The 17,505-nt window shown below is 47.2% G+C and overlaps 1 protein-coding gene across 1 annotated transcript in view; it reads right to left on the reverse strand.

The window, feature by feature from the left end:
- ASAP1 (ArfGAP with SH3 domain, ankyrin repeat and PH domain 1) overlaps positions 1 to 17,505 on the reverse strand; it is a 90,877-nt gene that overhangs the window by 56,481 nt on the left and 16,891 nt on the right. Inside the window, exons 5-6 of the mRNA XM_039245732.1 lie at positions 16,059 to 16,159; positions 10,015 to 10,084 (exon numbers count right to left, since the gene is read on the reverse strand). Of these exons, the coding sequence (XP_039101663.1) occupies positions 10,015 to 10,084; positions 16,059 to 16,159 (171 nt within the window). The remainder of the gene's footprint in view (positions 1 to 10,014; positions 10,085 to 16,058; positions 16,160 to 17,505) is intronic.

Raw genomic sequence — 17,505 nt, forward strand, 5'->3', positions numbered from 1 at the left:
GAAAGAGAGACAGCAGCAAGCCCATTCACAGGGGAGGGGCAGAGAGGAGAGACAGAATACCAAGCAGGCTCCACGCTATTAGCACACAGCCCAATGTGGGGCTCGAACTCACAAACTGTGAGATCATGGCCTGAGCCGAGATCAACAAGAGTCAGACGCTTAACAATCAAGTAACAAATACAATGTTTTCAGAAAGAAAGAAAATTAATATTAGCGGGATTCAGAAAAGTTAAACACAGCATTCGCCTCTCATTTCTAAGCATGGACTACCTCCAGGCGTACCTCCAGAGAGCTCCTGATGAAAAGGGTTTTATATCCACACCTCCAAAGATGATGGCATATGATATTTATTCCCTTGGCATTCTGTCAAGTCTGTTGGACTGACATTTGTCACATCAACACGTGATTCATTGGACACAGGTCCATCTTGCCTCCATAAAGAGTTCTTCCCCTAAACGCTAGTGAGACATCTGACAAATGACCTATTACTCCAAATGTGAGTCTGAGGAGCAAGGAATACAATTTTGTATTTGAAGCAATCATTTTGAAGCAAATTTGAAGCAGTCAATACAGCCAGTATGAGCCCACAAGTACCAGAAAGTAAAGTGGTATGCTCAGCCAAAGTCCACAGACCAAGGCCTTAGAAGGCTCAGGAATCTCTAGGGCAACAACAGAAATCCACATTTGTATAGCTTCCCAAAATTTCAAAGCACTTTCCTGACATCAGTACTAATTTATAGGTATATTGATTAAAGAAGGTATAATCTTCCTGGCATTTTGGCAGACTAAAATCAAAGTAAGACTAAATGACTTGCCCTGGGCTACTGATGTACAGTTCAGGAAATGATTTCATATCGTTTAAGGAAGGGAAAGAAAGAAATCAGAGCGAGGAAAGCATGTACTTATCGAGTCCTTACTGGCGAGGACTCCTACCACGATCAGAATGAAAACCACGGTCTGGGCCACGACTCCAATACTGCCTTCAGGCTCCTCTGGACCAGCTCCCGCCACCGTGCCCGCGGCTCCCTCTGCTGGGCGGTGAGGGGCACTGGCCTCTCTCCCGTGGTGCACAGACCTGTGGCCCTCCTAGTTCTCTCCTTCTCTCCAAGTGTCTCAAAATCAACACTTCCTCAGAGGCGGTGACTTTCCATCCCCGTTACACCGGCTCTATTGTCTTCCTGGCTCTTACTACTTATTTCCTTCTTTCTTCCCACTGAGGACACACACTTTTCTATTTTGTTCACTAAAATGTGCCTGGCATACAGCAGGCACTCAATAAGTGCTTATGAAACCAATGAAAACATTCCAGTTGCCTTACATACACTATCTCCTGTACTACCACCTGTGAGGGAAGTCACTAGTTTCTTATACTAAGTGACACGGACAAATGGAGGCACAGACACGTTAACTAAGGCTCCTAACCCCTCCCTCCCCCCCCCTCCCCGCGCCCCCTGCCAGTGAGGAGCCGGCAGAGCCTGGAGCTGACCCCGGTCTGAGTGGACTAAGCCTGGCTCCTCCTTCCAGTTCCACCGTGCAGCCCAGGCCTGGAAAGCCGATGATGCAGAATCCCTCCGGAAACGGGCGGAAGCCCCAGCACATGACAGCTGAGAAAAGGGCTAGTAACAAATAGAGCGAGGGTGCCCGAGGTTAACTTCTACTTCAGTATCTTCTCAGGTCATGTGACTCTGCCCCAGCTGCTCTCGTGACTGATGAGAAATTTCAGAAGCCTATCTCATGTACCTGTCCACGTGCTGACTTGGCCAAACGGGGATTACGCACCTGCAACTTCCCAAGCACACCCGAGCCCCCTCGGTCCGTGCCATCAAGCAGCTGCGGGAAATGGACCGAGACATGGATCTAGAATGGGTGGGGCACCTGGGGGGGTGCTGAGTGGGGAGTGCTCCACAGAGGCAGCCTCAGCCCCAGCGAGGACCGGTGGGGGGAGGGGTCTGAATGGGGGGGGCAGTGAAGAGGAGCAGGTGCAGGCACTGGGGGTTAAGAGGAGACAGGGGCAGGGGCGCCTGGGTGGCTTAGTCAGTTAAGTGTCCGACTTTCGCTTCAGTCATGATCTCACAGTTCGTGGGTTCGAGCCCCACGTCGGGCTCTGTGCTGACTGCCAGCTCAGAGGCTGGAGCCTATTTCAGAGTCTGTGTCTCCCTCTCTCTCTGACCCTCCCCTGCTCACGCTGTCTCTCTCCTAGAAATAACTTAAAAAAAGAGAGGAGATGGGCAGAGGCGATGCCCACGGGGAGGCAGGGGGAGAACTGCATGTGGTGCTAAGGAACTCACATTCCTGCCTCAGTGGCTCATGCAGTCTCCCGAATGAAGTCACTCCAGCAGCGAGCACTTCCGTCTGTACTTGGGGGCGTGGCTGGAGGAGGACGCCGAGAAGGTGAATTGGATGAGCAACGATGGGGGCCCAGGTACTAAGGGCCGGGGACTCCAGATACAGCTAAAAAGATGCACTATCCTGACAGCTACCTCCATAGGGTACACGTTCTCAGTCCAGGTGTCTGGATGGCGAGAGGACGAAGGACGCACCGTCCCCGCGGGGTCTGCTGCTGAGCAGTGTCTTTCACAAGCTGCACGCGCTTCTGTCCCCAGCAACAGTGCTGACGTGTGTCAGAACTGAAGGCTTTACGGCTCTGTTCCCCGAGACTCTGAGGCTTGTCCTTCTGCAGATTTTACTTTCATTACAAGGATGATATAAACTGAAGAAACAGCAGGGGACACAGTGCAAAGGGGAAACTGAATGTTACCTGTTAATCTCACGTTCATACCCAGAGATCATTGTTGTTGACACACTGACTTTAACAAAGTGTGTGTGTGTGTGTGTGTGTGTGTGTGTGTGAGAGAGAGAAAGAGAGAGAGAGATGTCTGCTTTTAAAAAAAATCACAGGTTGGTTCAAGTTGTAAGTACTGTTTTGCAAACTGCTTTTTTCCTAATTAACAGTTTACACAGGTGTGTACATTTTATACGAGTTTTTCACTTGTGGAAATGTTCCTGCTGGGACACGATCCAGGAGCAGAAGTGATGGAGACATTCTCCCTCTGACAGGACGCGCTGCCACTCACAGCGCAAAACAGCTGCTCAGCTAGGAAAAGTGTCAGAAACGTAAGCAGAGAGGGAGCAGTCGACTCTGATTAACGCTGCTGCACCTCCTGGAAGAAAACACATGCCGCACGCTGTCCTTGGTGTGGTGTGCACCGCGGTGAAACGTTTGCGCTATGAGGGCGAGGCTGCTGGTGCAGGCGTGTTTCTCTGCTAGCGGCAAACAGCTGCCCGTATCCAGAAATGAACTTACTTCCCTCCATCATCCCGCTGAACTGCTCTGCCTCACAGACAAGAAGTGAGTATCAGCAACTACTTGGGGGAAATGCGTCTGACCCGGCCGGGCTGAGGCTGTCGTGTGACAGGAGGTGAGATAACGCAGCGCTCCTCACTTTCTGTGCTGACGCTGGGTGACGGAGCTGTTCCGATCACTACGGTCCCTGCAAACGCGCTGCTTGATAAATATTTATGTAGACACCTACTCTGCCCTGGAGGGCACATATACTTGGCACGCAACAAATAAGCACAATAACCCCTGGCAGGACATTAGGTATATACACTGAACACCTCCGCCACAGAGAGATCTGATCTCTAAAATTTTAGTACGTCAAAACTACTGCTTTCTGGACAGTATTTTGGTCTATTTGGGGCAAGGTAACGATATTCATTTATGGGGCACCTATACTGCTAGGGACTTTCATAAACTGTATTACTTAATTTTTGCAATAACTCTAATAGCTAGGGCCTGCTACTGTACCCGTTTTTCAGATGAGGCAACTGAGGGTCAGGAAGGGAAAAATAAAAACTGACCAATGTTTTATAGGGAGGAAAAAGCAAAGCTGAGATCTGAACAATTTCTTTCCCAGAGCGTTTCCCACCGACCACATGGTTTCCTTGTCAAGGCAAGCCCTTAGGGCATTTGGAGAACTTGTTTCCTGCTTTTTCTTTTCTGGTTCTTCCTACCCTGGAATGGCCAGTTCCCTCATTTCCCTCAAAATCACTCAGTATATCTGTTGAGAAATCCCACCCATTCCTGACATGTTCCATGTTCTGAAATTACCATCTTGTGGCTACAATCCTTCTGACAGCTTAGGGGAGAAGGTGATCATCTCACTGAGGTAATTACTGACGTAATTCCTCCTAGAGTCTGTAGGACTCTGGATTCCTCTAACCCTCCCAACCACTTACCCCTTGGTACTCCTTACCAGTTGGCAGACTGTCTGTGTGACGTATGTTTGAAAATCAGATATTCTTGAAAATCTCTTATTGTGGTAAAGATCCTGATGGTCTACTGTGCGTTAGGGCTGAGAACCACTGGATTCACTGGGCCCAGTGCAGCCTCTTCCCATCACCTCTAACAGTTCATTCAGATGGAAGCCAGAGGAATTTGCCTCTGAAATAGACTGTGCTGCCGCTGCTAATATATAATCTTGGGATTCAAATACAGCAAAAATTCCTATTCAGTGTATTAGTTAGAAGCATAAACAACCTGTAAGATATAACCGGATAGGTTTCCAAACATGTTTCATGGAACTTGAACTTGGGAAGTCCTTTGATAAACATCAATGTCTTTGGTTCTGCATTTGCAATGTGGCAGAAGCCCATAAAGATATTCCACAGTGACCCCGAGTTTCGGAAACGGTGCTGCTTATTCTTTATGTCCACATAATATTATCTGCACCGGAACAACTGTGTTTCTTCTGCAGGTGACCATGACTACTGAGATTCAGCACCAGGGGTGCCTGGGTGGCTCAGTTGGTTAAACTTCCTGGTTTCGGTTCAGGTTGTGACTTCGCATTTGGTGGGACGGAGCCCTGTGTCAGGCTCTGTGCTGGCAGTGGGAAGCAGGCTTGGGATTCTCTCTTCTCCCTCTCTCTGGGCCCCCTCCTCTCACACGCTTGCTCTCTCCCTCAAAATAAATAACTAAACTTAAAAAAGACTCAACAGCAGTGCTGGTGGGACTGGAGGCTGCATTTTGAACTTAATTTATGAAAGTCAGCTCTGGTCTGTAAAGAAAAGGGAAGGGGGTGAGGGTGCCGTGTCCTAAGGGCAGCGGGGTGAGTTGCTGACTGCTCAGGTGAAGAAAAATGGCACCACCTGAAGCTGATGGAGGAGACACAGAATTATCAAATGGAGGAGAGAACAATTCCAAAAGAGAATTAAAATAATAAGTGGTTCAAGATGTTGTTACACATTTTTTAATGGTTCTCGCTTAACTGGAACTTCTGCTACATCAACTGTAGTTTTTAAGTTTCTTCTCGAATGCTCTTTTTTTTTGTACCCGAACATAGACAGACACTCACGCTGGCTCATCTAGGGGGCCCTGCACATGCTCCGGGCTCAGGGCTGTGGGCTGCCCTCTTCCCTCTGCCCGGACTGCTCCCCTACTGCTTTACCCCTAACTGCTCAGAAAAGCCTTCCCTGGCCACACAAAGGCAGCTGCCCCCTCATTTTCTACCCTGGCATCCTGCTCCCTCCTCAGAGCTCTGAGCCCTGGGTCACTCGGAGCTCCAGGGGGGAGGAGGGCGGCCGCTAATTCATCAGGCCCCTCTAGCACCCACCCCAGTGGCTGCTGGGAATCAATGAAACAGTTTAATGAGCAAATTATTCCCGTGTTAACACTGGAGAAAATGAAGGCTCCAAAGGCTTAGGTCATGTATCCAAGGTCCTACGGCTTGTTTAGGGGTTGGAGGCCAGATCTCACAGGCTCCCAAGTCTGTCCTTTCACAAGTCAGTGTTGCCTCTAATCTCCCGGAGAAAGGAAAATACTCTCTTCTTGCAGTGGGGACAATATATGGCACCTGGTGGAATCGAGCATAGCCTCAGACGGCCGTAAGGGCCGATCACGGAGACCTGCTGTTCAGTCCTCCGCAAGGACGGGGGCGAGCCACTGGGCAGGCTGCCTCGCGCCTCCCAAAGGCCTCCCAGTGCACCTGCTATGCCCCTGTCGCCGAATGAATGCAGAGTGCACTGATTCACAACCGTCCTTGGGAACTGTGTATCCCCAAAGCCCAAAGCAGGGAGAGAGACATCAAATTCATAGCTCTGGTGACGCCGTCCCGGAAATGTCAGAGGTGCTGTTCACCTGTGACAGCTGAAGGGGACAGTACCTGAACCGACTTTGTAAAGCATCTCGAGATGTAAGGAGGTAGCAAATACAGAAAAAAATTCCAGTAAGTCAGTTTTCAGTGGAGGTGGTAACACGTTAGGGAAAAACAGTAATAGTAATAATAATAACTGACAGTTTTTTGAGCCTTAATTCTGCCCCACATCCTGTTCTAGATTAATCTTTACGCCCAACTATGACTTAGGGACTGTTAATAGCCCCATTTTATTTAGATGGGGAAAGCCCCCTAGCAATTCAGTGCCCCTTGGAATTCAAACCCAGGCAGAGTAGCTCCTGGACCCACTGCCGTCACCCCCCTCAGCTCCCCGAGACGGCGACAGTAACCACTAAATTTATGAAAGGTCTAGCGTGGTCCACACTCCACAAAGCTTTAAATGCATCTGCTCCTTGAATTCTGTCAACACTGGAAGACACGTACTGTTATTACCGTATTTCACAGCTGAGGAGTAAACAAAAGCCACAGGCTGTGAGTCTCTGAAAGGGCATTTAAGTGCAGGGGGCCCTAGAAGGTTGTGCTCCCTATCCGCCCCCCTTAAAAAGTTCGGCCCACCGAGCCCCTTCTAAAGAGGCTCTGCCTGGTCCAGTTGCACTGGTTTCTCAGGCTCTTTGAGTAAAATACCAAACCTTCTTAGTGAACGTCTATCTGTGTGATATTTTATGAAAATACTTTCAGTGTTGGGTGACTCAGAAAAAGTGACTATAAACTTAATGACATGTTAGGGTGTTAATCATTAGAGCATCTGCAGGCATTTGAAAACCTGAGATTTAAAAAAATCAGTCTTCAGAGCTAGCAAGTTCACGGACGCTTTGTAATACCTGTATGATCAGGACCCCCCATCTCCCCCTTTCAGGGAACCTGGACATGTCTGCTCTAAGACCCTCTGATGGTTCAATGACGGGTTTCTTTCTCCAAAGAACTGTTTCTCAAGACACTTACGAAGGCATGACCAACAGGCTGGCATCTGAGGAAAGACCGATCATGTGGTAGAAGAGCAGAGGCTTCAGGGTTTGAAAAGTGGTCCAGCTGTTTACAAATGGCATAATCCTAGGCCCGGGACCAAATTCTCCTGAGCCTCTGTTTCTCCTTCTATAAAATGCAGTGTCACCCGAAAATATTCACTGAACACTAACTGTACGTCAGGCAGTGTGCCGGGTACTGGGAGATCAAAGGTAGGACATAGTTTCCACCTCCTAAGAACTTTGCAGACCAGTGAAAAGTGACGACGGTGGCATCTAAGTTGTAGGGAGAGCCTGGCATGTTCTAAGTGATCCATAAACGGCAGTCACCTTTCTTGTTTTAACCCATGATCTGAACTGTATGTGACACTGAGGTTAATAAATCCACCCAGGAAGGATTTCTGAGAGGCCAAACCTCTTACACTTCTGCAATTAAGTTTTTAGGATTATTAAAATAAAGCAATACTCCAACTATAATTCTTATATATTCTTTGATAATTTTTTAAATTACATACTAAGATGCTTAAAGTAAAAAGGACAAGGAAATAATTCAAATATATAGAAGTTTATGTATAATAGTTTAGTGGCTAGATATAAGCTTCTTTATCCTTAAGGTTTGAGGCTGACTGAAATGTTTGCAATAGATTTCTTAGGATTGGTATTTTGAAATAAAAGCATTTTATACCTTGCTCAAAATATACTAGATGGCCCATAAATGGAAGCCACTATCAATACTACTATAATAATGAATTCAGAGATTCTCAGTGAATCTGACTCCCTTCATGTCATAAACAAATAAAAAGTATGCCTTTGAACAGATACATGAAAAGCAACTGTAGTATATTTCACCTGAAGAATATTCTCTGGGGGTAGAGGAGCTTCCCGGGGCCCCTTCTGGCTTCTGTTTTTGCTCACATACTTGGTCCAATTCAGTCCCTTCCCTGGGACCCCCCTCAGCTCATAAAATCAGACAATAACAGTGTAGCTGATATGGTATTTGTTGTTGACTGGCAACAATCACATATGGTAACACACGGAAAGCACCTTCTACAACCTGGCTCATAGTGCTTACTTAGTGGTACCGGACATTCTTGTGACCATCAGAACTGCATCATAAAGTAACTGCATGGACTTAAATATGAGGTCAAAGCTCTCTCATTTGATGCCTATTCTAGCACCTGGAGTAGAGCAGAAGCTTCACGAAAGCTTGCCAAAGAAAGGAGTAATTGTTAGCTTCAGTGATGATAACTAACTGATCTAAGGCCACCTGGAGGAGCTCTGGTATCAGGTGGACAGCCTGTCCCAACTGGCATGATAGTTCAAAAATCTCGGCGGGATTGTGGGAGGCTGAGGACTCTGAGGGGTCACCCCGAGGGTTCTGCAAGGGACAAAGGACAGAGATAACGTAACTGCTCAAGTTCCATAAAGGCCAATGACCGTTAAGATGCATGGGATCTTCCAGCAGGAAGGGTGTGGCCACACATATATAGTGATTACCTTCTGGGTACCAAGGTCTGTCGGGAGGGTGGGGGGGTGTCCTGCAGAAAGAGGAGTAGGACCTGGTAAGTGGCCCCGGGGAGCGAAGGGTCTAGCGGGATGATGGGGCCCTGCAGGAAGAGAGGCAGAACGCGAGGGGGCGCTAGCCGCAGTACTTGTCCACTACTAGCCAAGTCACTGTGCTTCTCTGGACCCTAGTTTCTTCATCTGCAGGGATGAAGGAATGGTCCCTGTATGGGTTGTAGAAGGGATTAAGGGAAATAAATTTTAGGACGTGTCTGGCAGGAAGACGTGCTTATTAAGTGGTACTTCTTGTTCAACAGAGGAAAATCAGATCTCAAGTGTGAATAATGAAAACTTGCCAATGTAAGAAATTGCTCATCCCTCATTTTTACCATCCTGCTAGCAATTAACTGTTCATCATACATCGAAGACGTCACTTGGCACGGACACTGAAGTTTCCCCGAGCCGCTCTCCAAGCTGGGACTGCTAGCTTTAGCTGCACTCACGTCTGTAAAGATTCTTGCTCTACTGTGAGGCTCCCAGTCCCACCCGATACATTTTCCATTCTAATCTTTGCATCTTTAAGAAGAAGAAGCCATTTCTTGCTAGTTTTAAAAGAGGACAACAGTAATTACTTATTTTATGGTACATGTCCCGACTACCACTAAGATTGAACCTTTTTGACAGTATATTAATTCTGCCAAGACAAGACTTGCAGTTGAAAATGGGGGATACCAAACAAAAATTCTAGCCAGATTGTAAGTATCAACTCTAAGTATGCCATATATATATACATACAACTGACAATGATCTCAAGAGAAAACAGAATCTAAGTGTTAATAGCTTACTTTCTACTTTCCACTGAATTATCTTTATTCCTAAAGAAAGGGGGGGGTCACAGGTGAGGCAATCTTATGATTTCAGTTTTATTTATACACATTTTAGCCCTTCACCATAATGATGGACTTTCTGAGTAATTTTAATAGTAACAAACAAAAAGATGAACATATCGTACACATTATTTCATTTCCTAATTATTATTTCATGCAAAGAACCCCTCTGTCATCTTTATAATTCAGGAAACTTCAGGTTTTTCAGAACCACCAATGAGATTTCCCCGAAGCTAAGATTACGAAATAACAGAATATTGAGGGAACCAGCACAGGAACCTAGAGGGGCAGGAGAACGAAGCAGGGGCCACAGGACAAGATGAGACCGATTCCTGCCGTGAAGGCACACCCCACACTGTGTGGCCCTGATGCATACATCACGCACACCTGGGGGGGATTTCAGGGCTGGGTCCATCGCGTCTTTGCTTCCTGGTCCCCATGGCCAAAGGCCTCACAGGCGCAACATGGTAAATTAACAGGTGCACTTACCGTGGCGTGTGAGATGGTCAGGATCCCATTCTTGACCGCACACTTCCTCCTCTGCCACACTTTCCGGAGCCTGGAGAGCGAGTCAAACACAATCTGATATAGTGGCTGGTTTACTCTGTGACGTGCAATTATGCCGTGTTATGTATGAATGCGACGATTGTTACAAAATCCTAACAACAAAGCAACCCCGAACCCAAACCCACATAACTCAGGAAACATTATTATCCCTGGTGGCAGGTAATTCAGACTAGGAGGCATAGACAAGGATGCTCATTATAGCACTGTTTTTTTTTTTTCAATGTTTATTTTTGAGAGAGAACGAGAGAGAGCGAGCGAGCGAGTGAGCGCACGAGCAGGGGAGGGGCAGAGAGAGAGGGAGACATAGAATCCAAAGGAGGCTCCAGGCTCTGAGCCATCAGCACAGAGCCCGACGTGGGGCGTGAACTCACAAACCATGAGATCATGACTTGAGTTGAAGTCGGACGCTCAATTGACAGAGTCACCCAGACGTCCCTACAGCACTGTTTTTGATAGTCAAGTGGGAACAACAGAAATCTAATAGCAGAATGAATAAATGCATTTTAGTTACTTTCATATTATAGAGGATCATGTAGGAATTTAAAAGGATCAAGTAACTATGTCTGTATTGACATACATTTCTAAAGCATACTATTGACTGAAAAGAGCAAGCTGTTTTAAAATAATTCAGGTATGATCTAGTAATGTTAAAATTTTTTTAAAATATCACATATAAAATGGGACCCTAAGTTTTCTCAGGGTACATAAATATATGTACAAACATACAAAAGAAGGTCTGGAAAGAGGCACATTATACTGACCAAAGTACTCCTCTCTGGGAAGGAGGTCCAGACCTGTACTAGGGGTCACGCTAAAGAGTTGTTTTTTTCTTTTCTTTTTAAAAATATTTATTTATTTTTGAGGGACAGTGTGTGAGCAGGGGAGAGGCAGACACAGAATCTGAAGCAGGCTCCAGGCTCCAAGCTGTTGGCACAGAGCCCGATGCGAGATCATGACCTGAGCTGAAGTTAGACGCTTAGCCAACTGAGCCACCCAGGCGTCCCAAAAGAGTTTTTAACCGTATCCATGAATCTTCTGCAAGAAGGCTGTTTGAATCTATTGCTTCTGTAATTAAAATGAAATCTAAAGAAATTGAAAGAGTAACTCAAGACGTCTGCCAGGTAAGGAGGAGTGAGGGGCAGGGGCTGCCTCAGGACCCAGAGAAAGGAGCTCAGGCTCATGGATGAACATTTTTGGTCACTTGTACACCTCTCCTTCGGGCTGACACGTCTGCTCAGAAAAAGCCAAACAGAACTCATTCCAATTTGGCAGTTTTGCTTTTGGTGAAGCTCCAGATACAGGTGAGTCTCTGAGTGGCAACGTGCACCCGTGTGGGCAGGTACAGGTGTCCTAGTGAAGAGCAGTCCCACGAGGAAACAGAAACCTACAGGGAGCAGGGCTTCTCTGGGCTAGGACAAGGCTTCTATGGCCTTGGGTTGTCATGGAAACAGACAACATTAGAGGAGAGAACTGTAGATGCTCTTGGACATTTAAAGTAGTATCATCATGTGTTTCCTTTTCCTTCTTAAATGAGGCCTCTACGAAACCTGCCACAATATGAGTTTAAAACCAACTCCAAACACAGATACTGTTGTCTTGTTGTGTGTGTAACCACTGGTGCCATGGTTTAATCCAAGGCAGCTTTGGAGAGGGAAATTATCTGACACCATCTGACCAAAAGTAAACTGAACACACTGCGCTCAGAGAGCCAGTATCTTCAGGGGGTAAATGCAGAACTACTGATGGATAAATTGCCCTCGGATTACAGTGACATCACCGACCAGGGGAATGGCCAATGAGAGGTGACATCTGTCACACGGTCATACCTGTGTTCGGTGACTATAGCCAATGCTGTCATTAGTCTGGCATCCTACCTCAGCCTCGTAAAAGCCTCCTGAATCAGGGGCGTATTCCTTGGACTCACTAAGCCCAAACAGCTGTCATCCTTTTTTAGCAACATATTTTAAAGTATCAACCAACCAACCTAAAGAACAGTCAACCATGAAGAAATTGTCCTGCCTCAGTTTACTCATTTTATTTAATAAAACCTTAATTCATTAGTTTTCTTAATGTATAGTAAGGAAACACAAAACCAAACACAAAATTGAGTTCTTTTGCATTAGTAATAAAGCCAGGGAAAGTAACACCAAGGCATTAACCTTCGGCTAACAGGAATTGATCACATGGTGCTCCAGCCAGAGGGGAGCAAAATCAAGTCAATCTGTGGACAGCCCCAACTCTGTGAACATTTTGAGAGCTTTAACTGGAGATTTCCATGAAATGGCCTCCATGCCCACGCTTTCCCCTTTCTGTACAGAAAGCTTTAAGAATGCTTGCCTGTGAAGCTCCTGAATGGGCGTACCACAGACTTCTACCATCTAACCAGAGAGCATCATACAGGATCCAAGTTACATCGTACTCAAACCTCAGAGTTCCAGAAAGGGAATTTTCTATGAGAAGGTGGTCTAGTATCGCCAAACAAGTTCCAACTCTGAGACTCAATTATGTGGGCTTCAATGCCAGCACCATCCCCCACCAGCCACTGGGCTTTGCTCACGTTACTATCCTTGTGGACGCTTGCTGGCCTTCCTCTGAGTCATGAATATAATAATGCCCATCCTCTACAACTATTGTGACAAAATATATGTAGAACAGCTACTCCTTTGCCTCTCAATAAATGCCTTTGGATCCAAAGTTTTAAAATTACTTAAAAAATTTTTTTAAAGTGTTTTTTAAGTTGTGTAACAATCCTTTAAGTGACAAGGAGTATTCCAGAACTGGAGTCAGAATTTACTAAAGCAAAAGATCCTTTGGAGACAATCACATGACCCCTCAGTAGTCACTGTCAGCAAGTGAGTCTGTCTTCATGCAAGCATTGCAATTCTTTCCTCTTCCACAGCCAGAGCTGACAGGCCCCTCTGGCTTATCATTATTTACCCCCCGCAGCCTGTGCAATGACAGGAGGCTGGCCCACCTCTCGTGTGCCGATTACCTTCCGGCATCTGGCCGACTGCCCGAGACACCAGAGTCCTTGATAAATGTGTGTGAAACGAGTGTACGAAGGAAGGAGGCCAGAAGAATGGGGGAGTCAGGCATGTGAGTGGATGACAGCTGATGCCCTCTAGGAACTAGGAAGGGGGATATACCCCAGCATTAACTCAGAAGAGCCTCGTTAGAAGTTGGGCTCTTGGGGCGCCTGGGTGGCTTAGTCGGTTAAGCGTCCGACTTTCGCTTAGATCATGATCTCGCAGTTCGTGGGTTCGAGCCCCGCGTCGGGCTCTGTGCTGACTGCCAGCTCAGAGCCTGGAGCCTGTTTCAGAGTCTGTGACTCCCTCTCTCTCTGACCCTCCCCTGCTCACGCTGTCTCTCTCTCTCTCCTAGAAATAAAGAAAACATTAAAAAAAAAAAAAGAAGTTGGGCTCTTGTAGGATCTCCATTACTTCCTCCTTCTGAAGGAGCAGCCTTCCTAACAGAAGGTGTTGAATGGGCTGAATGACAGGCACCTGGCGGTGTCTGGCAGGCACACAGCACACACTCACAGGGGGACGCTTTCCCCGAACATTTCAGGTTTGAACCAAACAACAACTACGCAAAGACTCTGTTGAGCTTTCTCAACAGGTAGAAATTAGCCATGTCACTTAGAAACAGGTCAAAAAACAGGCACAGGTCAAGGAAACCCTCGCGCCTTTAGGCAAGTAATGTTAAACTACAGAAGTAATAAATTTTTGTCCACTACATACCATGCCGTTGGGGCTACAATTTGATCACTGTGTCTGTTAAGAAGAAGCCAGCTTAAAACTGTGATCTGAGTAACTAGAGTGTCTTTTCTTCTTTTAAAATGTGCACGATTTAATAGTCAACATTCACTGGCTTTCTACAAAGAGCAAGGTGCTGCACTACGTGCTGGGATATTTTTCTTTCTTTCTTTCTTTCTTTTTTAATGTTTTATTTATTTCTAGGAGAGAGAGAGACAGCGTGAGCAGGGGAGGGTCAGAGAGAGAGGGAGTCACAGACTGAAACAGGCTCCAGGCTCTGAGCTGGCAGTCAGCACAGAGCCCGACGTGGGGCTCGAACCCACGAACCACGAGATCATGACCCAAGCGAAAGTCGGATGCTTAACCGACTAAGCCAGCCAGGAGCCCCAGGGATGTTTTTCTTTCTTTACCGCTGCCGTATCAGCAATTCCTGGGGGGGCCTACCCTCATCATCCAGACTTTGACCTTCTTCCCCCTCTGGGGCTGTTCCCTGAATTCCCGTTACCTCTGACCTGGCCTCCTGTTTCCGCTCTTACATCCTACAGAGCTGTGCTCAGCCCAGCAGCCAGAGGGCCTTTCAAACGAGCCAGATTTTGGCATTCCTCTGCTTAAAACCCTCCAAAATACTCCCATCTTCACTCAGTGGCTTCCAAAGCCCTCCTGGCTTGGTGTCCTGTCCCCTCACTGTGTCTCCTGTGACCCCAGCTCCTCACTCTGTCCTCGCTACGCCAAACTCTGTGTGCATCACAAGAGGAAGTGTGCTCCTGGCCACCCCCTCCCCCAGATCTCTGTGGAGGATCCCCTCATTTCCTTCAAGTCTTTGCTTAAACACCTCCTCAAGAAGTCTTCCCTGACTACCCGTACACTGCAAGGGCCACCCCTACACACATCCAGGCCTTGCCTTGCTTTATCTTTCTCCATAGTACTTGTGACCATCTGACCTCCCATATACTTCCTTCTTCCTGGTCTGTTTCCTGACTTAGAATGTAAGCTCTAAAAGGCTAAAGACTTTCTCACTTTAGTGTTTATTTCTGAGAGAGAGGGAGGGAGAGAGAGAGCAGAGGCAGAGAGAAAGCAGGGGCAGAGGATCCGAAGTGGGCTCTGTGCTGACAGCAGAGAGCCCGATGCGGGGCTCAAACTCATGAACTGTGAGATCATGAGTTGAGCACAAGTCAGATGCCTTACTGACCGAGCCACCCAGGTGCCCCCTTTCTTACTTTTCTTGTTCAATGCCATATTTCCAAATGTCTCTTACAGTGCTTGACATATACTCAAATGCCAAAAGACATTAGTTGGATGTCTCAGTAGAACGATAAGCCAAAGTGACAGTGATCAAAAATTTAGGGCTGTAATTTACAGAAGTAACGGTTGAAATTTTAACAAAAAAATGTATATGTCTTAGATAAAAATCAAGGAGTGCATATCTACAAGCAATCAGAAAACAAGAGCCTTTCTTCAAAAAGAAAGGCAGTTAGTGTAAGTGAATAATTAAGGTTCTGCTCATGTACTGATTGTGAAGCAGAATTGCCGCTCAAGCAACGCAAAGGCGGCCAGCGCAGCAGGGCCCGGGAGAAACAGCACAAGACTAGGCTGGAGACAAAGGCAGAGGGGAGGCCCTCCCTGCGTTCCGAGCGTGGGAATGACCTGATGTGCTTTCTGTCTCGTAAAGGCTACTCTAAATGCTGTGCAGGAACCCACTGGAGAAGAGGGAGGGGCCGCAGGCCAGTCAGCGGGCGACCAAAACAGTTCAGGAGACAGCAGCGGCTCCTCAGGACAGGGCAGAGAGACGGCAAGGAAGGTAGGAGGTCTCGTAGTTACACTGGCCGTGACGTGGCAGAAGGAGAGGAGTCAAGGTGACTCTCGGGGCTGGGGTTTGGGCGGCCAGGCAGGCGCTCCAGGAGAGAAAAGGGCAACGGATAAAAGCGGAGAGGTGGGCGAGTATGAGGTCCGCAGCCGCTCAGCACCTGCTTCTCCCTAAAATGGCACATCTGTCACAAGTCATAGGTGACATTTAGGGACTGCGGGACAACGCCTGCTTCTTCTAAAGCCAGTAGGTTAAATCGCCTGAGCAAGACTGGTGAGAGAAAGGTCTGAAGCTCGTGCACTGGGAAGGTCTGAAGGGTGTTCTCCTAGCTGGGGGGTGGGAAGGGGTCCCTAGGTCACTAGCACCCAGGAAGGGCGCGAGGGGCCTCCAGGAGGGCTTCTACGTACCCATCACTTTTCTTCAGCAGGTAGCCCTTCTTCTCGCTGCCGTAGTCCTTATTGCCCTGGAGCTGATGCATGCTGTACCCTCCTTGCCGGCTCTGGGAGTCCTGGGGAGGAGAAGCCACAGATCAAACCGGTGCTGGGAACACTTCGCGAATGCTTCACTCTATTCTGCCGCTGGGCCTCTGTCCATGGGTCTGGGGGCGAAGAGAACTCCCAGAACTTTAAGGGCTGTCAGGTCCTTGCCTCTACTTCAGAGGAAACTGGGCAGGGAAACAAGCAGCAGCGTCCCGGGCAAGCCTGCGGCGGAGCAGGCGGCTGGGTGCAGAGCCTCCGTTTCTAGTTCAGACCCCGCCGTTTCCAGCTCGCGCTAGACCCGTTCACGCAGGCAGCGTGGGAAGGCAGGGAAACTGAGGCAGCTCCCGCACGGCATGCAACCTGAGTGAGTTCTTCCTCACGTGCGCCTCTTCTCTTTCACATGTTCTGCCAAAATGCCCACCATAAGGCAGTTCTAGTTCTGTAACTAACAAGGGGTCTGTAAAATAGGCTGTCAAGCACGCTTTTAATTAAAAAAAGGGGATTTTCTGGCCATGAAAAGTGGATGATGTGGGAAAAGGGTGACTGAGACCAGCAGAACAAGACAGAGGCAAACCAGCCTGATCTAATACCAGTACTCTGCTGATACCTCCCCCTCGTTTCTAAAGACTGCGTGACCAGACAGTCATTCCGTTCTGAAAATGGAAGAGATAAACCCACAAGGCTGAGCTGCAGAATGCGCACATGGGGTTTAGACACAGAAGCAGGACAATACAATCTCACAGAAAGTGTTGACTTACTCTCCTAGACTTCGATCAGGAAGGGCAAAGGCAACAGAGAAAAAGGGCAGAACATTTGAAAACATAGTTAATTTCATTGATAGTCATTGCTCTTTTAAATAAGCATACAGACAGTCATAAGCACTTTTTAATCACGTACAGAGAAAACACCATCGGAAAGATAATTAACACCAGAGCACAGCACCTTCAGAATCATGATAAACCTCAGGTGAAGGGACAGTTAAACATCCTATGCTTGTCCTATATTTGTTTTACTTTGGGTTATTGGAGTCAGACAGAAAAAACCTGCATGAAAGAACATGAGGTACACATCTCACCAAGATAAATCCACACCTCAGTGAATCCCACAATACGTGAGAAAACCTAAAAAGAACTAAAAATTGTAGAAGGGTTCTTTTTTAGTTTTCCAAGCAAAGAGAACATAATAAAAATAGCCAGTTCAGAAGTAACACTTGAAGAACCAGAAAGCGGACATAGCCGCTGGTTATTTACTGATGGCCTGGATACGAGATACCCTGAAGTCAGGATGGCCTCTCTCTGGCATTCGGGGTCCTTTTGGACCAATAGTATGTGCTCCGTGGATTCAAATTAAGGTTAGTAAGAGCTGAGAGAACCTC

Source organism: Hyaena hyaena, unplaced genomic scaffold (genome assembly GCF_003009895.1).
Source record: "Hyaena hyaena isolate Hyena2069 unplaced genomic scaffold, ASM300989v1 scaffold_268, whole genome shotgun sequence".
Lineage (NCBI taxonomy): Eukaryota > Metazoa > Chordata > Mammalia > Carnivora > Hyaenidae > Hyaena > Hyaena hyaena.